This window comes from Mobula hypostoma, chromosome 11 (genome assembly GCF_963921235.1).
Source record: "Mobula hypostoma chromosome 11, sMobHyp1.1, whole genome shotgun sequence".
In the NCBI taxonomy this organism is placed as follows: Eukaryota; Metazoa; Chordata; class Chondrichthyes; order Myliobatiformes; family Myliobatidae; genus Mobula; species Mobula hypostoma.
Genome location: NC_086107.1, coordinates 3,961,386 through 3,986,501, shown reverse-complemented (window position 1 = coordinate 3,986,501; position 25,116 = coordinate 3,961,386). Strand labels below are relative to the sequence as shown.

Here is a 25,116-nt window from a genome sequence, read left to right as displayed (position 1 = left end):
GTTGCTGAGCCCACTAGGGGATCAGCTGTACTGGATTGGGTATTGTGTAATGAACCGGAGGTGATTAGAGAGATTGAGGTGAAGGAACCCTTAGGAGGCAGTGATCATAACATGATTGAGTTCACTGTGAAATTTGAAAAAAAGAAGCCGAATTCTGATGTGTCGATATTTCAGTGGAGTAAAGGAAATTACAGTGGCATGAGAGAGGAGCTGTCCAAAGTTGACTGGAAAGGGACACTGGCGGGAAAGACAGCAGCGCAGCAGTGGCTGGAGTTTATGCGAGAAGGGAGGAAGGTGCAAGACAGGTATATTCCAAAAAAGAAGAAATTTTCAAATGGAAAAAGGATGCAACCGTGATTGACAAGAGAAGTCAAAGCCAAAGTTAAAGCAAAGGAGAGGGCATACAAGGAAGCAAAAATTAGTGGGAAGACAGAAGATTGGGAAGTTTTTAAAACCTTACAAAAGGAAACCAAAAAGGTTATTAGGAGGGAAAAGATTAACTATGAAAGGAAGCTAGCAAATAATATCAAAGGGGATACTAAAAGCTTTTTCAAGTATATAAAGAGTAAAAGACAGGTGAGAGTAGATATAGGACTGATAAAAAATGATGCTGGAGAAATTGTAATGGGAGATAAGGAGATGGCAGAGGAACTGAACGAGTATTTTGCATCACTCTTCACTGAGGAAGACATCAGCAGTATATCGGACACTCAAGGGTGGCAGGGAAGAGAAGTGTGCGCAGTCACAATTACGACAGAGAAAGTACTCAGGAAGCTGAATAGTCTAAAGATAGATAAATCTCCTGGATCAGATGGAATGCACCCTCGTGTTCTGAAGGAAGTAGCTGTGGAGATTGCGGAGGCATTAGCGATGATCTTTCAAAAGTCGATAGATTCTTCATGGTTCCGGAGGACTGGAAGATTGCAAATGTCACTCCGCTGTTTAAGAAGGGGGCAAGGAAGCAAAAAGGAAATTATAGACCTGTTAGCTTGACATCGGTGGTTGGGAAGTTGTTGGAGTCGATTGTCAAGGATGAGGTTACAGAGTACCTGGAGGCATATGACAAGATAGGCAGAACTCAGCATGGATTCCTTAAAGGAAAATCCTGCCTGACAAACCTATTACAATTTTTTGAGGAAATTACCAGTAGGCTAGACAAGGGAGGTGCAGTGGATGTTGTATATTTGGATTTTCAGAAGTCCTTTGACAAGGTGCCACACATGAGGCTACTTAACAAGATAAGAGCCCATGGAATTACGGGAAAGTTACATACGTGGATAGAGCATTGGCTGATTGGCAGGAAACAGAGTGGGAATAAAGGGATCCTTTTCTGGTTGGCTGCCAGTTACCAATGGTGTTCCATAGGGGTCTGTGTTGGGGCCGCTCCTTTTTACGTTGTACATCAACGATTTGGATTATGGAATAGATGGCTTTGTGGCTAAGTTTGCTGACAATATGAAGATAGATGGAGGGGCTGGTAGTGCTGAGGAAACGGAGAGTCTGCAGAGAGACTTGGATAGATTGGAAGAATGGGCAGAGAAGTGGCAAATGAAGTACAATGTTGGAAAGTGTATGGTTATGCACTTTGGCAGAAATAATAAACGGGCAGACTATTATTTAAATGGGGAAAGAATTCAAAGTTCTGAGATGCAACGGGACTTGGGAGTCCTCGTACAGGATACCCTTAAGGTTAACTTCCAGGTTGAGTCGGTAGTGAAGAAGTCGAATACAATGTTGGCATTCATTTCTAGAGGAATAGCGTATAGGAGCATGGATGTGATGTTGAGGCTCTATAAGGCGCTGGTGAGACCTCACTTGGAGTACTGTGGGCAGTTTTGGTCTCCTTATTTAAGAAAGGATGTGCTGACGTTGGAGAGGGTACAGAGAAGATTCACTAGAATGATTCCAGGAATGAGAGGGTTAACATATGAGGAGAGTTTGTCCGCTCTTGGACTGTATTCCTTGGAGTTTAGAAGAATGAGGGGAGACCTCATAGAAACATTTCGAATGTTGAAAGGCATGGACAAAGTGAATGTGGCAAAGTTGTTTCCCATGATGGGGGAGTCTAGTACGAGAGGGCATGACTTAAGGATGAAGGGCACCCATTCAGAACAGAACTGCGAAGAAATTTTTTTAGTCAGACGGTAGTGAATCTATGGAATTCGTTGCCACGGGCGGCAGTGGAGGCCAAGTCATTGGGTGTATTTAAGGCAGAGATTGATCGGTATCTGAGTAGCCAGGCCATCAAAGGTTTTGGTGAGAAGGCGGGGGAGTGGGACTAAATGGGAGAACGGATCAGCTCATGATAAAATGGCGGAACAGACTCGATAGGCCGAATGGCCAACTTCTGCTCCTTTGTCTTATGGTATATTTTTACAGTCAGATGATAATTGTGTTGGGGTCCTGAATTACCCCTATGAACTGTGCTTTTGAAAAGAGAGAGAGAGTTATTTAACACCAACAACTTGTTTGTTAAAGAGAGAGAGGGACAAAGACTAACTGTTAGACTGTCACTTTAAGGCACTGGAAGTAACTTTTGGATTTCTGCTGAGTTGGAGTTGGAGATGGCACCGAGCAGCTTGTAAGTTGCTATGGTGACCGAAGGCAGTGTTATTTAATGGGTACTTGATGTTATGATTTTCGGCAGGGTGTTGATATTTCTCAAGGACAGTTCGCTTGCTTGCATTTCTTTACAGAGAGAGGAAGGAGTAGTTATTTCAATGACAGTTGATGCTCAGCATGAGAAGATAAAATAGGAAGTCAGATGATAGACCTCAGACACATGTTCTGAAAACTGAATGACCATTGTTGTGCCCGCAGGAAAAGTGGGTTTTGGGGGATCGATCAGGCGATCGATCAGTCGCTCTTGCAGTAGAAAGAGGAAGAGGGTTGACTGGTGGGGAGTTGTCCATGTGTCCACCCTCGCCTGGGGGATAGCTCCAGCATAGAAAACCAGTCCCCTTTGCTAAAATCGCAGTCGGTGACTTTTAAAGGATTTCAAAGGACAACGAGAAGATTGATGGCATCAGCTCACCTGAAGACTCAAATCTCTCCCTCTCTCTCTCTCTCTCTCTCCATCACTACTCAACTCAATACCATGAACTGAACTGAACTTTACTCATCATTGTAAGACTGTATCTTTTTACCCCTAGACTTAAAGAAGCTTGGTTTTTTCATACATATATTTCCACACTTACTGATATACTTACTTATATATATATAATCATTGCTAACCTGTTTGATTTATCTGCATTTATATTACTGTATTGCATAGTTACTAATAAATGTTAGTAGTTTATAGCGATACTGGACTCCAGAGTGTTTTCCATCTCTGCTTGTTCTTTATTCCCGTCACGGGGTACGTGACACAATAAAATGAACTTGACGTGGGAAAAGTTGTGTAAAAACAAAATGCAATTTTAGTTACTGTATATGGTAGGTAATGGAAAAATGAGTCAGTTTGGCTGGGAAAGAACTGACCTCCATTGTCCATAAAATTAATCCTTGGGGTGTCCTGAATCCGTAGTCCCATTTGTTAAATATTCTTTGGATTATTTTTCCATTTTAAATTGGCTGCTTCAGTAACTGGAGCCATAAACTGTGTTCTGTCACTTGTGCATCATGCCATATTTGTGTTCACACCGCTTTGATGCCGAACCTCTGGCTTTCCTTCCAAGTTTGTGTCTTGGGCTTTAGCAGACACAGCAGTGAGTAACTGCTGATTGCTATTGATAGTATGGTAGAATTGAAAATAAATGGACATGTTTTTGTATGTATTTTGTATGGCTGTGAGTACCTAGGACATTGCATCAATTTTCATGTGTTCTTCAGATTACACATGGGGTGAGATGATACTGTAGTGATGAGAGTACCACTTTATAGCGCCAGTCACCAAGTTCAGTTCTCACCGCTATCTCTAAGGAGTTGGTGCTGCATCGGATCCAGAGTAACAGTTGTTTTGTTCTCCTTTACACTTGTGTACTAGAAATGACATTCAACAATTTTGAACTTTGAATCTTGAATCTTCAGTCTTGAAGTGGATGGGCTACAGCAGCAGAAGATTAAGCCAGGTTCCACCTGGCATGACATCTAATGAAAAGACCATTGTATTGACCTCCCCATGCTTGGCCCGTAGTCCTCTAAACCCCTTTTGTCCATAAACCATGCAGAGCAACACGGTAGTGTAGCAATTAGTGTGATACTTTACAGCAGCCCCAATCAGGGTTCAATTCCCGCCACTGTCTGTGAGGAGTTTGTCTGTCCATCCCGTGACTGCATGGGTTTCCTTCTTTGCTCCCACATTGCAAAGACGTATGGATTAGTAGGTTAACTGGTCACATAGGTGTAATTGGGCGGCTGTAATTGGTCACTGGACCAGAAAGGCCTATTACCCTGCTGTATCTGAAAATAAAATCGCATCAGTTCATAGTCCAGTTTAACATTTCAGCTTTTTTATCGTGGGATTCAAACTCATTACCTTTGGTTTGTTGGTCCAGTTTCTTTATGTACAGTTCTATAGTGAGCTGATAATGTGGATATAGTATACAAGTAGTGTAATTTCTAAATATACACTTAAGGTTTTCTTTCTTTCTTTTTAAATCTTTTTATTGAATAAGTATACAAAAAGGTAAACCATATAAACATTAATACAATGTTAAAATATAATAGAATTCCAGAAGGTATCAATACCAAAAAAAAACTACAAACAATGTAATTTAAACATAAAAAACCAAGATAACATAATAGTATACTAAATTTTATATATATATCAATGGAAAGAAAAAGAAAAAAAACCCCAAAAAAAAACCCACCGTGCAACTAACTAAAAGCAAAGCAAAGCAATGGGCTAACTTGAAACCAAACAGAGTTAAACCTAAAATCACGTCCTCAATCCCGACCTCCTTTAAAAACAGTGAAAAAAAACAAGAAGGGTATGTATTACATTAAATGAAAGTATCGAATAAAAGGTCCCCAAATCTGTTCAAATTTAAATGAAGAATCATAAAGGTTGCTTCTAATTTTCTCCAGATTCAAACATAAAATCGTCTGAGAGAACCAAAAAAAGGTAGTTGGAGCATTAAGCTCTTTCCAATGTTGTAAAATACACCTTTTCGCCATTAAAGTAAGAAATGCGATCATTCTACGGGCTGAAGGGGAAAGATTACTAGAAATTTTAGGAAGTCCAAAGATAGCAGTAATAGAGTGAGGAGAGATAGCTACATTTAATACCTTAGAAATAATATTAAAAATATCTCTCCAAAAAGTTTCCAAAGTAGGACAAGACCAAAACATATGAGTTAAAGAGGCTATCTGCCCCGAACATCTATCACAAAAAGGATTAATATGCGAGTAAAAACGCGCTAACTTATCTTTGGACATATGTGCTCTATGAACCACTTTAAATTGAATTAGGGAATGTTTAGCACAAATAGAGGAAGTATTAACTAATTGTAAAATCTGCCCCCAATCATCCACAGAAATGGTAAGCCCCAATTCCTGTTCCCAATCTACCCTAATCTTATCAAATGGAGCTTTCCTAAGTTTCATAATAATATTATAAATCATAGCCGATGCACCTTTCTGACATGGATTGAGGTTAATTATCGAATCTAAAATATATGTAGGAGGAAGCATTGGAAAGGAAGAAAGTATAGTACTTAGGAAATTTCTAACTTGTAAGTATCTAAAAAAATGTATTCTTGATAAATTATATTTATTAGATAATTGTTCAAAAGACATAAGGGAACCATCTAAAAATAAATCCAAAAACCGTAAAATACCCTTAGTCTTCCAGGTTTGAAAAGCGCGATCCGTAAAAGAGGGAGGAAAAAATATGTTACCTAAAATAGGAATCGCTAACCCGAATTGATTAAGATCAAAAAATTTTCTGAATTGAAACCAAATGCGCAAAGCATATTTAACTATCGGGTTAGAGACCTGCTTAAGGCGTTTCGAATCAAAAGGGAGAGAGGAGCCTAAAATAGAGCCAAGTGTATAACCCTGAACAGATTGTAGTTCCAATGCTACCCATTTAGGAATAGATAGTATATCCTGATCAAGTAACCAAAATTTCATATGTCGAATATTAATAGCCCAATAATAGAATCTAAAGTTAGGTAATGCTAAACCTCCATCTCTCTTAGCTTTCTGTAAATGTATTTTACCCAGTCTCGGATTCTTATTCTGCCAAATAAATGAAGAAATTTTAGAGTCAACTTTATCAAAGAAAGATTTTGGAACAAAAATTGGTAATGCCTGAAACACATATAAAAATTTTGGCAAAAAAAACATCTTAACTGCATTAATACGACCAATCAAAGTTAAATATAAGGGAAACCATTTAGATGAAAGTTGAATAATATGGTCTATTAATGGTAAAAAGTTAATCTTAAATAAATCTTTATATTTACAAGTAATTTTAATCCCAAGATAAGAAAAATAATTATCAATCAATTTAAATGGAAATTTATAATATAAGGGAAGATGTTTATTAATCGGAAAGAGTTCACTCTTACTAAGATTTAATTTATAACCTGAAAAAAAACCAAATTGTGCTAATAACTCTAAAACAGCAGGAATGGATTTCTCAGGATTAGAAATATATAACAGTAAATCATCAGCATAGAGTTATAATTTATGGGACTTTAATCCCCGAGTTATCCCAGTAATATTTGAAGATTCTCGAATAGCAATTGCAAGAGGTTCTAATGCAATATCAAATAATAGGGGACTAAGAGGACAGCCTTGTCGAGTACCTCGAAAGAGAGGAAAAAAAGGTGAGTTTAAAGAGTTAGTACGGACCGAGGCTACAGGGGAATGATATAACAGTTTAATCCAGGATATAAATTTCAAGCTAAAATTAAACATTTCAAGCACCTTAAATGAATAGGGCCATTCTACTCTATCAAAAGCTTTCTCGGCGTCTAAAGAAATAACACACTCAGGAACATTTTGTGAGGGAGTATAAACAATATTTAACAATGTACGAATATTATAAAAAGAGTAACGACCTTTAATAAAACCCGTTTGGTCTTCCGAAATAATAGAAGAAAGTACTTTTTCTAGTCTATTTGCTAATAACTTAGAAAAAACTTTAGAATCAACATTTAATAAAGATATTGGTCTATAAGATGCACATTGAGCAGGGTCTTTATCCTTCTTTAGTATTAAAGAAATTGACGCTCTATTAAAAGATTCAGGAAGTTTACCAAGTTTCAGAGAAGCCTCAAAGACCCTACAGAGCCAAGGAATCAATAAAGAAGCAAAACATTTATAAAATTCAACGGTAAACCCATCCGGGCCAGGAGCTTTCCCCAGATTCATAGAAAAAAATAACATTCTTAATCTCATCCATAGTAATGGAAGTATCTAATATATAAGACATATCCTGTGAAATCTTAGGGAAGTCTAACTTATCTAAAAAATCATTCATATATTTAGAATCTCGAGGAGACTCTGATTGATATAAAGAAGAATAAAAATCACAAAAGGTTTGATTAATCCCCACATGATCCAGTATCAATCGATCATTTTGGTCATAAATCTGATTGATTTGAGATTTAACATAATTAGATTTCAATTGATTAGCCAGCAGCTTGCCAATTTTGTCACTGTGAACATAAAATTCACTTCTTGTTTTCTTTAATTGGTTTACAATCGAGGACGATATTAATAAACTGTGTTCCATTTGAAGTTCAGTTCTTTGTTTGTATAACTCCTCAGAAGGAGCCATAACATATTTCTTATCAATTTCTTTAATCTTGTCCACAATTGGCATCTCCTCCTGCTTCTGTTTCTTCCTCAAAGCAGCAGAATACGAAATAATCTGACCACGAATATAGGCTTTAAAAGTGTCCCAAAGAGTGTTAACCGAGATATCCTCTGTATGATTAATTGTAAAAAAAAGCTCAATCTGTTCATTCATAAAGTTAACAAAGTCCGAATCCTGAAGCAACAGCGAATTAAAACGCCATTGTCTATTATTTTGTATATTGGCCATAATTTTAATAGAAAGCTTAAGTGGAGCATGATCCGAAATGGTTATAGAATCATAATCACATTTAATCACTGAAGGAATAAGACGAGAATCAATAAAAAAATAATCAATTCTTGAATAGGAATGATGAACATGTGAAAAGAAGGAAAAATCTTTTTCCTGAGGATGCAGAAAACGCCAAATGTCCGTCGACCCAGAATCAGAAAGGAAAAAGTTAATCAAAGTTGCAGATTTATTAGGTAAGGTCCGTAAAGGAGCCGAACGATCCAAAGCTGGAGACAAACAGGTATTAAGATCTCCGCCCTAGATCAATGAAAACTCGTTCAAATTCGGAAACTGATTAAACAATGATTTATAAAATTCCGGACAATCCATATTAGGAGCATAAACATTAACCAAAACTACTTTTTTATTAAATAGTAAACCACTAACCAATAAAAATCTACCATTCGGATCAGAAATAATATCCTGTTGTATAAAAGTAACTGAGGAATCTATAAAAATAGAGATGCCTCGAATCTTAGCATTGGAGTTCGAATGAAATTGTTGCCCTTCCAGAATTTAAAAAAATGTAGTCTGTCCCCCCTCCGTACATGGGTCTCTTGTAAAAATAAAATTTGTGCTTTAAGTCTCCGGAACACTTAAAAAACTTTTTTCCTTTTAATAGGATGATTAAGACCGTTAGTATTCCAGGAGACAAAATTAATAATAGACTCCATAAATCCTAAAGTCAACCCACATCGAGGGGGATTGACGATAGGCTCGACCCACGAACCCGGAGAGGAAACAGAACATACAAAAGATACCGGGAAAAAGGACGCAACCAGTACTTCAATAATGTATATAGCCCAAAGAGAAAAAAACTAAAACGTGAAGCCCCTCCCACCACCCCCCGCCCCAAGACCCCAAGGCAAAATCTAAAGCAGACCCGCCGGAAAGAAGCAAGTGCTAAAACTACCCCCATGACTTTCGGTATACGCTCCCTAAAAAAAAGGTATAAATATGAAAAAGATCAGCTAATTGTAAAACAGTAAAAAAGTAAAAAAAAAGGTAACTCAATTAAAATACACACACAACAGAACAAAAGCCAGAAAATATATATTAAAAAAAAACCACAATAAACCCCAAACCCATGAATAAACAAAAAAACAACAAGAAAAAATAAGATTATTAACATAAACTAGTTATAAAAAGCAAAACAAAATAAAATTTAAAAAAAAACTACAAAATTTAAGGCCACACAGGAAATACGTAAGATGACAAACAGGAAGTAACCACCCAAAATCCCCAGGGAAAAGAAAGAAATGACGCAGTTAAAAAGAAAGTTTAGCAACCATATTAAGAAATCAAAAAAATAAACTTTTCTGCCCAAATAGGGCACGAAAAAGTTAAAACCAACCAATTCACAGCCTCCGATCAACGGAGATAATTAAAAAAAATAGCAATTAAGATGTTGAAGGTGACAATTGATCCAGATAACTCTGGGCATCCGATGGAGAATCAAAAAAACGAAGGACTCCATCTGACATGCGAATCCTTAGACGTGCAGAGTACAGCAGCGCTGGTCTTAAATCCATCTTATAGAATTCCGACATCACAGATCTGTAGCGAACCCGTTGGTCCCAGATTGGTTTACTGAAATCTTCCACGAATCGGAATTTAAGATCCGAAAAATCAATAAAACCTTTAGATCGAGCGAATCGAAACAGTCTCTCCTTATCTTGAAAGTAATGAAAACGTAAAATAACATGCCTAGGTCTATCTGACCTAGACGAGTGTGATGGGATTCTGTGAACACGATCCAGTAGCGGTGGTTGGTCAGGAAATACAGTAGGGAATGCATCTTTTAAAAGTTGAGAAAAAAACTTCATGGGGTTGTTAGATTCAACAGCTTCACGCACCCCAATCATTCGTACATCCTGCCGATGCATCCTAGATTCCAAGTCAGAGTTTTTAAAAGTCAGAAAGTCAAGTTTCGTCTTCATTACATTAATTATTTCTTCGATTTTCCCCATCTTAAGCTCACTTTGTTGCGCAGATTTTTGAAGATCAGATATAGCCAACTGATGTTCCGCAATGGATGTTTGCATCTTATCGATTGAATCGGCAATTTTCTGGAGATTAATTGAGATCTCCGTATGAATCAGGTCCATAACAGAACCTGCAATTTCCGTACGAATCATCTCCCTAACAGAGGTTGAAATTTCCCTCTGAATTAACTCTGATATAGCTTTCAAAGTCACCGGTGATTCAGTCGGAGGAAAATCCATGCCTTTCGGTTTAACCGGAGGTTTACCATCCTTGCCGTCTTTCCCGTTCTTAGACATAGCAGATCTAAGTTCCATCCAGTTATCAGAGAGTTCAATTTAATTCAAAGTATTGTAAGAGTTGATACCTTAATGGTTAATTAAAGTATAGCTGATCATAGAAAAAAAAACTCAGAGGTAATGGAGCGAGTCAAGAACGCGACTTCACTCCATGAGCGCTACCGGAAGTCCCCCACACTTAAGGTTTTAAAAATAAGTGTTCAGATTCATTCAGAGCTCAGTATTTCAGTTCCTTCAATCCTATATTTAAGAGCATCAACGTTGCACCAACATTTAAGGTCGGATTTCATATTTTTAAAGAAATAAATTGCATGGTTTCCTGTTGAAATTAACTACCATAGCATCAGAATGGTTGGTGATCCTTGGGTTGTGTAGGTTGTTAATGCAAACCATGCATTTCACTGTATGTTTCAATGTACATGTCATAAATAGACTTCAATCTTGTCCATTCGCCCCCCCCATCCCTCCCCACTGATCTCCCTCCTGGCACTTATCCGTGTAAGCAGAACAAGTGCTACACATGCCCTTACACTTCCTCCCTTACCACCATTCAGGGCCCCAAACAGTCCTTCCAGGTGAGGCATCACTTCACCTGTGAGTCGACTGGGGTGATATACTGCGTCCGGTGCTCCCGATGTGGCCCTTTATATATTGGTGAGACCCGACGCAGACTGGGAGACCGCTTTGCTGAACATCTACGCTCTGTCCGCCAGAGAAAGCAGGATCTCCCAGTGGCCACACATTTTAATTCCACATCCCATTCCCATTCTGACATGTCTATCCACGGCCTCCTCTACTGTAAAGATGAAGCCACACTCAGGTTGGAGGAACAACACCTTATATTCCATCTGGGTAGCCTCCAACCTGATGGCATGAACATTGACTTCTCTAACTTCCGCTAGGCCCCACCTCCCCCTCGTACCCCATCTGTTACTCATTTTTATGCACACATTCTTTCTCTCACTCTCCTTTTTCTCCCTCTGTCCCTCTGAATATACCTCTTGCCTATCCTCTGGGTTACCCCCCCCCCCTTGTCTTTCTTCCCGGACCTCCTGTCCCATGATCCTCTCGTATCCCCTTTTGCCTATCACCTGTCCAGCTCTTGGCTCTATCCCTCCCCCTCCTGTCTTCTCCTATCATTTTGCATCTCCCCCTCCCCCTCCCCCTCCAGCTTTCAAATCCCTTACTCACTCTTCCTTCAGTTAGTCCTGACGAAGGGTCTCAGCCTGAAACGTCGACTGCGCCTCTTCCTATAGATGCTGCTTGGCCTGCTGCGTTCACCAGCAACTTTGATGTATGTTGCTTCAATCTGAATTATTCTGTTTTAGAAATGTTAATTGGAATCTATGTAAATGTATAACAGATTTTTAGACTGTGGACCAAGACCTGAGGGTTATTGTGTCAAGACGTTTACACCTACCTGATAGTTGATTTCTTAATTTTTCTGTTCTCAAGTTATGGACATTTGATTTTGGTTTCCTGAAACATAAGAGCAAAACTATGCCATTCAGCCCATTGAGTCTGCTTTGCCATTCCATTGTGGCTGATTTGTTATCCCTCTGAACCCCATTCCTCCTGCCTTTGACACCTTTACTAATCAAGAACCTATCAACCTCTGCTTCAAACATAACTGATGACTTGTCCTCCACAGCCGTCATTAGCATTGAATTCTGCAGAATTCTGCAGAAGAAATTCTGACAAAAGAAATTTGTTCTAAAGTGATGTCATGGAAGGAAAGTGTTTGTCACTTAGATTCCAGGCGGCTAAACAAACAACAATGTTTACACCAGTCAATGCACCATTAAGCTGGATGCCATCTGCCGTAAAACAAGAGGCAGACAGACAGACCTATCCAAACCCATCTTTACCACATTCTCATCAAATTCCTCTCCACCTACCCTCCAAATTCTACCACTCATTTACCGTAAATTCTGTTCAATTTTATTTATTATTGTCACGTACTGATGTACGATGAGAAACTTCCTTTTGCTTGTCATCCACACGGATAATTTCATTTCATCAACACATTGAGGTAGGACAAGGGAAAACAACAAAATGTGGAATAAATTATTACATTTACAGAGAAAGTGCAGACAGACAATGAGGTGCAATGTCATAATGAGCTAGATTGTGAGGTCAGGAGTCCATCTCATTGTGCAAGAGGACTATTCTAAATCTTATAACAGCAGATTAGAAGCCATCCTTGATTGAAGTGGTATGTGGTTTCAGACTTTTGTATCTTCTACCTGATAAGAGTGGGGAGAAGGGAGAAAGTCCGGGTTAGATGGGGTCTTTGGTTATGCTGGCTGCTTTACTGAAACAGTTGAAGTGTGGACAATTTATTATTGTAATGTATAGTTTTTTAATGTATTGCAATGTACTGCTGCCACAAAGCAACAAATTTCGCAACATATGCCAGTGATACTAAATTTGATTCTGACCTGAGAATGCAGTTGAGTGGGAACATAAGTCCATGATTAAATGACTGAGTAGATTCCATGGGTTGATTGGCCTAATTATGTTTATATGTCTTATGTGAAAGCATTGTACTGGTTAGGGGTTGTATGTAACGTATTTCTTATTTAATGAAGCTGACGTAAACCCAGAAATGGTGTGATTAATAGGATATAACTATCTCCCTTTGGAATTTGAACAGATTGCACTTACAGTTGGAAGTCAACAAAACATGAATGATTGGTCCTTAACCAGGATGACACATTCGTTGTGAAAGGAGACCCAAGATATTTGCAGCTTGCTTAAAAAGAAACTTTGCCTCTGGCTGTTTGCTGTGAAGTTTAAAAAGTAGGAGAAAAATCAATAGAAATAATTTAGCTATAACATTGTTAAGACCGAATGCCATTTAGTCAGCTGGATCTGTTTAAGCATTTAACTGAAATCTTTTACCCAAAGCAATTAGACCTGGTGAGGTCTGTGCAGAGGGATTTTTTATAGTGAAAGTGGAGCTTTGCCATTGTGGCTGGAACAAATCGGTAGCTTGGTTAAATGGTGTTCAGGAGGCTTTTAGTGAAGCATATGGCTGGAGTGCGGTGGAGGAAAGCAACATCCATCATGAAGGACCCCCACCATCCAGGCCATGCTTTCTTCTCATTTATTCCATCTAGAAGAAGGTACAGGAGCACCTCAGGACTCATATCACCAGGTTCAGGAACAGTTATTACCCCTCAACCATTAGGCTCTTGAACCAGTGGGGATAATTTCACTCACTCAACTTCACTGGACTCTTCATCTCATGTTCACTATTCATTGCCTTCTTCTTCTTCTTCTTCTTCTTCTTCTTCTTCTTCTTCTCCTCCTCCTCCTCCTCCTCCTCCTCCTCCTCCTCCTCCTCCTCCTCCTCCTCCTCCTCCTCCTCCTCCTCCTCCTCCTCCTCCTCCTCCTCCTCCTCCTCCTCCTCCTCCTCCTCCTCCTCCTCCTCCTCCTCCTCCTCCTCCTCCTCCTCCTCCTCCTCCTCCTCCACCTCCTCCTCCTCCTCCACCTCCACCTCCACCTCCACCTCCACCTCCACCTCCTCCTCCTTCTTCTTCTTCTTCTTCTTCTTCTTCTGTTGTCTGTTGTACATTGGTTGTTTGTCCACCCTGTTGGGCACAGTCTTTAATCGATTCTATTTTGGTTCTTGGGTTTGCTGAGTATGCCTGCAAAAAAAATGAATCTCTGGATTGTACATGGTGGCATATGTGTACTTTGATAATAAAATTACTTTCAACAGGAATGGAAGGATATGGAGATTGTGTAGAGAGAAGAGATTGGTTTAGTTGTGCAATTTATTACTGATTTAGTTAGTTCAGCACATTATAAGATATAGGAGCAGAATGAGTTCATTCAGCCTGTTGAACCTGCTCAACGCTAACCCTCTCAACGTCATTCTCCTGCCTTGTTCACATGACTTTTCACACTCTTACTAATCAAGAATCTATCAAACTCCGCTTTAAATATACCAGGTTCCGCAGATTCACCATCCCCTGACCAAAGAAATTCCTCCTCGCTTCTGTTCTAAAGGTACATCTCTCTATCCTGAGTCTGTACCCTCTGGTCCTAAACATGCCCCCCCCCCACCACCATTATAGGAAACATTTTCTTCACTCTATCTAGGCTTTTCAATATTCAATAGATTTCAATGAGACCCCTCATTCTTCTGAACTCCAGTGAGTACAGGGCCAGAGCCATCAAACGCTCCTCATACATTAAAACACAAACAAGAGAAAAGCTGCAGATGCTGGAAATCTGAGCAGCACACACAAAGTGCTGGAGAAACTCAGCAAGACATTTCGGCCCAAAATGTCGACTGTACTCTTTTTTTTCTCTCTATAGATGCTGCCTGGCCTGCTGAGTTCCTCCAGCATTTTGTGTGTGTTGCTCGTACATTAACCTTTCATTTTCAACATTGTAGGGTGAAGGGCCTGTTCCAGTGCTGTACTGTTATGTTCTATGCTTATCTGCTGTGTACAGATTTCTATAATTTAATAACAGATTGAGAATATTCAGGGCACCAGACATCAGCATGCTTTGGAAAATCTATCACCAGCCACCTTCCTCATACCACACCATTTTCAGCTTAACAAATAAACAGCTTATAAACTTCACAGATATGTTTCATATAGTCTTTCTTTCTTTTTAAATCTTTTTATTGAATAAGTATACAAAAAGGTAAGCCATAAAGGCACTAATACACTGTTAGAATATAATAAAATTACAGGAAATATTAATACAAAAAAAATGATACAAACAATGTAATTTAAACATAACATACTAAGGTAACATAATAGTATATATATATATATATCAATAGAGAAAAGGGAAAAAAAAACCCCAAAAAAACCACCATACAACTAACTAAAAGCAAAGCAAAGCAATGGGCTGACTTGGAACCAAGCAGAGTTAAAAAACTTAAAATCACGTCCTCAATCCCGACCTCCATTAAAAACAGTAAAAAAAACAAGAAGGGTATATAAATATGGAGCAAAAAAAAGAGGAGAAAAAAATTACATTAAATGAAAATATTGAATAAAAGATCTCCAGGTCTGTTCAAATTTAAGTGAGGAATTATAAAGATTGCTTCTAATTTTCTCCAAATTCAAGCATAATATCGTCTGAGAAAACCAAAAAAAAAGGTAGTTGGAGCATTGAGCTCTTTCCAATGTTGTAAGATACATCTTTTCGCCATTAACGTTTCATATAGTCACAAACACAAGAGTTACTGCAGATGCTGGAAGTCTCAATTAACACACACAAAACGTTGGAGGAGGTCAGGCAGCATCTGTGGTGTGGAATAAACAGTTGACATTTTGAGCTGAGACCCTTCAGGACTGGAAAAGAAGGGGGAAACCAGAGTAAGGTAGTGGGAAGAGGGGAAGAAATATAAGCTGGCAGATGATAGGTGACACCAAGTGGAGCAGAAGGTGGGTGGGTGTTGGGGGGTGGGGGAGGTAAATTAAGAAGCTGAGAGGTGATAGTTGGAAGAAGTAAAGCACTGAATAAGAACGAATCTGATTGGAGAGGGGAGTGGACCATGGGCGAAAGGGAAGGTGGAGGGGAATCAAAGTGAGGTGTTGAGCAGGTGGGGAATGGGGAAAGAAGGTGGGGAGGGTGGAGAAATTACTAGAAGATAGAGAAATCAATGTTCATGCTGATCACAATGTCTCATGCTGATCACAATGTCTCATGCTTTTGAACTCCTAGCATCCCTTGAAAAATATACGCAAAATGCTGGTGGGGGCAGTCGCCAAGGGAATACTTTGTTATCAACTTGCAGATTGTGGCTAATGAACAGGATTATTGAATATGCCTGGAAGCAAATGAGTCTCAGGGTTGTTTGTATATGGTGACATCTAATTACTTTGATAATAAATTTAGTTTGAATTGTTTTTACAGTGAATTTTGTCACTGTTAGAAAATATACAAAATTCACTTGTAAGGTAACTGTACCTCCGCGGTATTGTAGTGAATGGCATCTAAACCACATGACACTGATAAAAAAGAACAGTTACCAAAAGTGTACAAAGAGGAAACTAGTTTAGCCCCTTGAAGGAGCAAAAGTATATTCGTACATTTGACTTTTGGATTTAATGCCATGGGAGCTCGCTCATGTAGGGGTTGTCTGTAAGTTGGGCATTCTTAACCCAGGGTTAACCTGCATTCCTTCGTGCTGTTGGTGATCACCTCCAATTCTAGATGCATCAACCAGAGTACGCAGTTTTTAAAAATTACCAGAACACAATTTTCAAAATCACTTAGTCATTAACTTAGTGAAGAACTCCCTGGACGCTTCACTGTTATGAAACAAAAGTTGATACCATGCCACATAAGGAATTGTTAGAGCATAAACATTTATGCTCTAACAATTAAAGGAGAAAAATGATGGAAAGATTTAGAAAGGAAATTAGAAGACTGCAGATATTGTGGCTGAGCTGACTAGGACTCAGCAAAGTGACACTATAAGAGTAGTTAGAAAATAAGTTAAAATTTGGATAATTGCTTAACTAAAGATTAAAGACAAATAAAGCTAATCATTAGTCTTTATCTCTGCTTGGCACCAGTATATTTCATAAACCTGTACAGGTGGAATGAATATAATAGTGTGAATTAGGACAGGTGTACCAACTTTGGGTAAATTAATTTCCCGAAAGTAGAGCAAATGAGGTGGCCAGTGTTACATATTTTCATTCGTATTTGATCAAAGCAGAGGTGAGAATTTTGGCTGCAGACTAATTGAGCCATCAGCAGTGTGAGCTATGCTGTAGTCTCAGTGTTGGCATGAAATTGTGTTCTGATGTTACACACATTGAAGATTACAACTTCAGTGGAAGAATTAGTAATGAAGTAATCATTTAAATGTTTTTTTTTGCTTTCTTTTTGACCCTGACCAGATTGTTTTGATTTTCAGCGCTCCTTCACGTGCACCAAAGTTTGGAGCAGCCCGAATTAACAAAATGAGCCTCCACGCAGCTAGTGGATATGAGCGGTCGCGGGATAGGCGCAGATCAAGCGATCGATCACGTGACTCATCGCATGAACGGACAGAAGGGCAGCTCACACCTTGTATCAGGAATGTTACTTCACCGACCAGACAGCATCATGGTGGTAAGCAGAATTTTACTTCACAGCACTCGTGTTGTAAATGTTGAGGCTTTGATTTCTCTGTACATGAGCAGTGAGTCAAAATATGGTGAAGTTTCTTTTCTGTTTTTGCTTTGACAGATGGATAGGGTTAGTGTTTTTGAGGGCTCCCCTAACTTGCCAGGGGTGTTGCCAGTTTTGGCCCCAGTTTTAGGCCCCTTGTAAGAAAAGATGTGCTGGCACTAGAGAGAGTCCAGATGAAATTAACGATTATCCCCTGGAATGAAAGAGTTAATGTTTGAGAGCCTTTGATGGCTCTGGGCCTATACTTGCTGGAGTTTAGAAGAATGAAGAGCATCTCATTGAAATCAATTGAAAGGTATTTGGAGAGAGGGTTTCCTTTGGTGGGGGAGATCAGGATCAAAGGGCACAGCCTCAGAATGGAAGGACGTCCACTTAGAACAGAGGCGAGAAGGAATTTCTTAGCCAGAAATTCATTGCCATTGATGGCAGTGGAGGCCAAGTGAAGCAGAGGTTGGGAGGGATAATAAATCTGCCATGATGGAATGGCAGAGCAGACTCAATGGGCTGAACTCTACTCCTATATCTTATGGGTTTTGCTGGAAGAGTGTGGCAGAAGAATGAGAGCCCCACTCTCCATCCTGCTTTGTTAATGAGAGAGGTGGGTTGCTGGGTGATGCGTCTCATTGGTCCAGAAGACTGCTCTGCACTGTTTTTCTAAATACAGGGTATAACAAAAAATATTGAAGATGACATAATGCACAGCACTTGCAGTCGCACATTACTGTCTTCAGCACACTCAAACTCCTGAGAGTCTCCTGATATAATAGTTCAGAGTTTCTGCATTAGTTGCCAGTAATGAAACAATGTTGTTGCGTTTGACAGGCTTACCGGCCTCAAATGTGATAAGTATCAAAATCCTTCACTTAAACAGCCTAATACTGCTCAGGGGAATTAGGTAGGAAAGATGTCTGTCTGCTGCCTGACAACTATTGCCTTCAAGCAAAAGATTATAGTCGTAGTTGCATTTCAGTGTTTTATTAACAGTTGCTTTGATCTATCTAAGAATCATAGAGTTGAACTTTGACGAGATTCCAATAAATGCCCCTTCAGTTGGGGCATAGCACTATTTATCAGTACTGCATGTGCTTTTGTTTTGGTAAACCTGTCCAATTAATCGCACATTGATTTTTTTTCTTATATACTTCAAATGTTTCCTATTCATTAATTTACTCCAATTATTTTTGAAAATTTACTATCCTTTAAGGTGGGGTGGGTGGAGGTGGGACAAACTCTCACTGCCTATAAAATGTTCCCAATGGCGAGCATCTCAAATGGTGTCTGACAACCAAGTGCAGCTCCTGGCCTTCATGTGTGGCTTAGCTACTCAGCCTAGCGCAACAGTTTCTACTGACAGAAAAAGGGGCAAATGCAGGTTACTGGTGCCTTAAAACAAGTAGCTTCAGGCAGATGGGGTTCATCAGCTGTGGCTGGCAGCTCATCTCAGAGAAGGAATACTCGATGCCTAGTCACTGTATCCCCCCCTAAGGGGAAGTCTTTAGGAGTAAATCCCCAAGGAAAAAATTTGGAGCTGGAATCCGTAGGGCAGTCTTGCGTTGAGTTCAATGCTGACTGGCAAGTGCTGTGACACCACTGGTGCTGATCGGTATCTGTCTCTGTCATTCCTTTGGATTCATCAGCTGCTGGAGGGGTGGCTGCTACATGTGCAACAGCTTGCTCTCCATATCGTACTGCTCTGGGTTGCATACGCAACATCCACAGTTGACCCCGCTCAACAGAGGGGCCCTCCTTTCTACCCCACCCCCCCACTGATTCTTAAAGCAAAAGAAGATGAAGATTTGTTTTATTTGTCACATGTACATTGAAACACAAGGTGAAATGCGTTGTTTGCATTAACGACCAACACTGTCTGAGGATGCCCTGGCATAGCCTGCAAGTGTTGCCATGTTTCTGGTATGCCCACAGCTCACTAACCCTTAATAACTGGTATGTTTTATAGGATGTAGGAGGAAACCCATGACATCACGGGAGGAATGTACAAACTCCTTATAGATAGCAATGGGACTTGAACCTCACTCAGTGATCACTGGCAATGTAAAGTGATTGTGCTAACTGCTAAGCGACCTCGCTGCTGCAACATGTGCAAGCAATGTACTTCTGAAATTTATTTAAAAATCGCAAGCTGTTTGTGAGACTCAGCAGGTCAGGCAGCATCTGTAGAGGGAAATGAACAGTCAACATTTTGGGTCAATACCTTTATTCTGGGCTTATTTGTCTACCAGCTGTTTTTTTAATAACTTCAAGTTCAAATTTATTGTCATCTGACTGTACATATACACAACCCAGTAGATATACAACTGTACATATATACATTCCTCCAGACCACAGAGTACCCACAAAATATGTATCACACACAGCACATAGAACAAAATATTACCATAAATAACTTAATAAAAATATCATTCAAAATGCGTGTTGTGCGCGGCACAGCTGAACAGCAAATAGCTCGCTGTCCTAGTGATGAGGCCTCAGTCATGGCAGTGTTTGCATAGTCTCTCAGACTGAGGGAAGAAGTTGTTACCCAGTCTGGCAGTCCTCGTCCTGATGCATCTGTACCTCCTTCCTGATGGTAGTGGAAATGGGTGGCAGGGATCCTCAGCAGTGCTTGGGACCCCTAATCAGTACAGTAAACAGTAAACCCTTAGTGGCGAGACCTTGGTGGTGGCACAGGGTGGCCAGATTTCAGCATCTGCAGTCTCTGGTGTCTCCAATGCATTTCCAAATCTACACCACTCTCACTGTTGTACCAACAGCCTTATTTTAACAGAGAGGTAAGAGGTAGCAAACTCAGTTCCACTGCTTTCAATCTGAAATTGCTAGTCAGAGTGTATAACAGTGCCATCATACAAGTCTTGGAACCACTTAAGCTTCAATTAGCCAGGATTTGGCAGAGAGATCTCTATGCATCTCTTCATCAATGGGCTTAATTCCAATTTGAAGGGCAACAAAACTTGCAAGGTAGAGAATTAATACAAAAAATGGATAAAGTTTCTAGTGTTAAACTATAAGACCATAAAACAGAGGAGCAGAAAATCATTTAGCTCATCGAGTCTGCTCGGCCGTTCCATCATACACAAAATGCTGGAGGAACTCAGCAGGCCAGGCATCCATGGAAAAAAGTACCATTGACCCTTCAGGGTGAGACTCCTGCCAAAGGGTCTCGGCCTGAAACATCGACTGTACTTGTTTTCCATAAATGCTGCTTGGCCTTCTGAGTTCCTCCAGCATTTTGGGTGTGTTACTCGGATTTCCAGCATCTGCAGAATTTCTTTTGCTCACCATTCCATCATGACGGATTAATTATCCCTTGACCCTATTCTTCTGCCTTCTTTCCGTAACCCTTGATGCTCTGACTAATCAAGAACCTATCAATCTCCACTTGAAATATACCCAATTTTTATATTGTAGGTGTTAATGAAATGTTGTCTGGACCTTTCAGCTGGTTAGTGAATCCCCTTCTTTAAAGATTAGCTTTATTTGTCACGCCTACTTAGAAATATACAGTAAAATGCGTTGCTTGCGTTGAGGATTGTGCTGGTGGCAGCCTGCAAGTGTCACCATGCTTTTGGCTCCAGCACGCACACAACTTAGTAACCCTAACCTGTACGTCTTTAGAATGCAGGAGGAAACTGGAACACTCAGAGGAAACCCACACAGTCGGAGGAGAATGTACAAACTCTTTGCAGACAGTGGGAATTGAACCCCAAACTTATAGCAGGCACTGTAAAGTATTATAGTACCTGCTGTACTACCATGGCACCCTTCTGTCACAGCGAAGGAAGAGCGTAAAACTAGAAAGAGAGACTCAGTATTAAGCAACACACACAAAATGCTGGAGGAGCTCAGCAGGTCAAGCATCATCTATGGAAATGAATAGATAGTTGATGTTTTGAGCCGAGACCCTTCTTCAGGACTCAGTTTTTACTGATTACTCTTTGAAGAATGAGAGAAGATGGGGTGAGAAAAAACACATTGAAATAGAGTCCATCAAAAATACTTTGGGATCATCTGGCGTTGAAGATATGTCATTAATGCAAGAGATTCTGCAGATGCTGGAAATCTAGAACAACACACTCAAAATGCCGGAGGAACATGGCAGGTCTGGTGGCATCCGTGGAAATGGATAAACGATCAACAATTTCAATTGAACCCCTTTTACCAGGTCTCCATCAATTTTGCCTGACCTGCTGAGCTCCTCCAGCATTTTATGTGTGTTGCTGAGAATTTTTCATGTCTTGGAGCTAGTGTGTAGCAATTATACTTGATTACTTTCGCCTGTAAACCCAAAATAGATACGACAGTATTTCACAAAATATTAATTATCTTCCTTGATAAATTCAAATATTTTCTGTGAGCATATGATTGAAGTGACAAAAACTGAAGCTTGGAATCTAAAGACTAAATTTGTATTTTGTCTACAAACTGAAGTGTAGTCTATTTATAATGCCTGCATTTAACATTATCAGCAATTTGTGTTTTAATAAATACAGTAGTGAACTGTTATGTATGGTCGTGGAAGTAAATCTTCATTGGAATATTTTTCAAGGCCAAACCACAAACTGCTGCTGTGGGAGCTTAAGACAGTTAATCAAGTTCGATGAATAAAGACCTCTCTAAGTATTCAAAAGTGAATTCTTTGCTAAAGCTTTATCTATGAGCAAGAGAGGTGCTGCAGTTCCGGGAATCTTCAGATCCAAAGGTTGCTGGAGCAAGAGTGGTGGTGAGAGTGGAAGAAAGTGGAGAGCAGAGGCTGCAGTGGAAGAAGCTGAGGCGTGACTGCGCCACAAAGTGCTGGTGGGGGCAGTCGCCAAGGGAAGAGTTGGACTTGGAAGCCTTGAAGTCCCCCATTTTGACAAAGTACAAGGGAGAGAGCGACGAGAACTGGTCCGGAATGAAGAAAGGGCAGCTGTGGAGGAGGAGAGGACCAGCAGAGCAGTGGCAATGAAACAACAAGGAGCCTGGACCAAATGGGAGCAGGTGATTGAGCGAAAGATCACATGGGATGATCTCTGGAAGGTGGATCCACACCGCATCAAGTTCCTTATCCAAGCTGTTTATGACGTCCTTCCTAGCCCATCCAACCTGCACTGCTGGGGCCTTGCAGAACAACCAGCTTGTCCCCTCTGTGAGAAGACCAGTACGCTAGAGCATATTCGGAGCTGCTGCCCCAGAGCTCTTGCCAATGGCCGTTATCGGTGATGGCATGACCAGGTCCTCTGAACACTTGCTGAGACAATCTGCAGCACCCTTAACATCTGCCGGAAAACAAGACCAGTCAAGAATACCATCTGCTTTGTCAAAGAGGGGGAAGGACCATCAGAACACCAGAAAGCAACCGGGTTGCTCTTCACTGCGCAGGACTGGAAGCTAAAAGCAGACCTGGGAAAACAGCTGCAGTTTCCTCCCCACATCACAGAGACTACATTGTGGCCCGACATTGTGTTGTGGTCCGACTCACTGAAGCACGTTCTTATGCTTGAGCTTACTGTGCCATGGGAAGAACGCATGGAGGAGGCCTACGAGCGGAAAAGAGCCAAGTATGAAGATCTGAAGAACAACTGCCAAAGAAGAGGCTGGAGAGCAAAGTGTTGGCCCGTGGAGGTCAGGTATCGTGGCTTTGCAGGCCAGTCGCTCTGCAAAGTATACACTGCACTTGGAATCACGGGAGAGAGAAGGAGGAGAGACATTTCTACCATCACAGATGCAGCAGAGAAAGCGTCAAGATGGCTCTGGATAAAGAGGGCAGATCCATGGGTTGCTGCTAGGGCACAGGCCAGGGTCTGATCAACCCCGGTCGGGTCCCCTGGGCGAGGGTGTATGATGCTGAAAGACCCGAAACACCTGACGACCCCGGGTAACATTGCTGATGATGTGCCCTAGCTTAGCATCATGCAGATGTTTCTGTAAGAAAAAAGAACATTGGAATATTTTTCAAGGCCAAACCACAAACTGCTGCCATGGGAGCTTAAGACCAGCTGCATTCAGTAAATCAAATTGGATGAATAAAGACCTCTCTATGTATTTAAAAGTGATTTCTTTGCTAAAGCTTTATTGATCTTGCATAGACATCATGCCAATTTCTCAAGGCACAAGCTGGCTGATGGTCCTGTGTAATACAGGGCCTTAGTAAAATAACCTTGTTTTAGAAAGTGCAGAGGATTCCAGTTAATTGGGACACATGGGGGTCAGTACATTTTAGCCCAATTAAGTGGCTGCCCCATTTAACTGAAGTTTCATAAAAGTAGGTAAAAAAGTATAAAAGACAAAACTGCCAATTAATTGCGTAACAAATTGTGTATTTAAATGAAATACAGAACAAATTAGAACACTACTAATAGTACCACTGTGGCATAAAACTGTGTATTAGTTCCTCATAGTTGGCGAGAGGAATTCATCCTGTGTATGCTGATATGTTCCTTTGATTAACTGTAAATGAACAATATCAAAACAGACACCTAATGCAGATAATGGATGGCTTGTGTACAATGATTTCGACGATTGCATCCTCCAAATCTTCCTTTTCATTGTAATATTCAAGATGATTGTTGATACCTTGAAATTTTTTGTGGTTCCTGACTTGTTGAAATAGTAAAATTGTTTTATATTTGCTCCTTGCTGTTCCTGGCATCTCCAAGCTTGAAACTGCAGTGAGCAAACAGTTCTGAATTGTCTTACTGTTTATTTGTCACTATCAATGACAAAAATCACTGCTTTTGAACACAAGCACACACAACTGACATCATTTTAAAACTTCACTTGAAGCACAGTTTAGTTTCGAACGGCCACACAAATGCCTGTGACTAATGCTAATTAGAAACTGTTCAGTAATAGTCTCCTGCTCTAATTAAGTGACAGTGTCCCCAATAAACATAGGAAGTCTCTGTAAATATAACACTATATTCTGCATTTGTACCTTTTGAACTTTTATACTACCTTAATGTACACTTATGGGCTAATTTATCATGTAACTCCTGTACCTAGTAAAGTGGCCACTGAGTGTATGTTTGTGGTCTTCTGCTGTAGCTCATCCACTTCACAGTTTTATGTGCTGAGCATTCAGAGATGCTCCTGATACACTACTGTTGTAACACATGGTTTTTTGAGTTACTCTTGCCTTCCTGTCAGCCTGAACCAGTCTGGCCAATCTCCTCTGACCCCTCATTACCCAGGTGTTTTTACCCACAGAGCTCTCGCTCACTGGATTTTTTTCAGTTAGTCGCAACATTCTCTGCAAGCTCCCAGGAGATAAGCAGTTTCTGAGCGATTCAAACTACCCCGTCTGACACCAACAATCATTCTACAGTCAAAGCCACTTATCACATTTCTTCTCCATTCTGATGTTCGGTCTGAACAGCAATGGAACCTCTTGACCATGTCTGCATGCTGTTATGCATTAAATTGCTGCCATGTGATTGGTTGATTAGATATTTGCATAACGAGCAGGTGTACCTGATAAAGTGATCTCTGAGTGTATGTCTTCATCTGATTCAGAGGAACTGATATCATTTGGCTTTTGTTTAGTAAAGAAAGCCCAGAGTATGTGGATTTGTATTTCACCGTCCGATTTGCCAAAAGATGTTTTGAAATCAAATCAACGCTCTCTGTTACCTTTATTAC

The 25,116-nt window shown here is 40.2% G+C and overlaps 1 protein-coding gene across 4 annotated transcripts in view; it reads left to right on the top strand.

The window, feature by feature from the left end:
• The window catches only part of LOC134353559 (BTB/POZ domain-containing protein 10), a 165,451-nt gene that overhangs the window by 75,916 nt on the left and 64,419 nt on the right, over positions 1–25,116 (top strand). For 3 of the 4 annotated variants that reach the window (XM_063061590.1, XM_063061591.1, XM_063061588.1), the window contains exon 3: positions 17,225–17,421. In XM_063061590.1, the coding sequence (XP_062917660.1) occupies positions 17,271–17,421 (151 nt within the window). In that variant the 5' untranslated portion in view covers positions 17,225–17,270. Of the gene's footprint in view, positions 1–12,979; positions 13,126–17,224; positions 17,422–25,116 lie in introns of those variants that run through there. The other variant, XM_063061592.1, reaches the window with a different exon arrangement.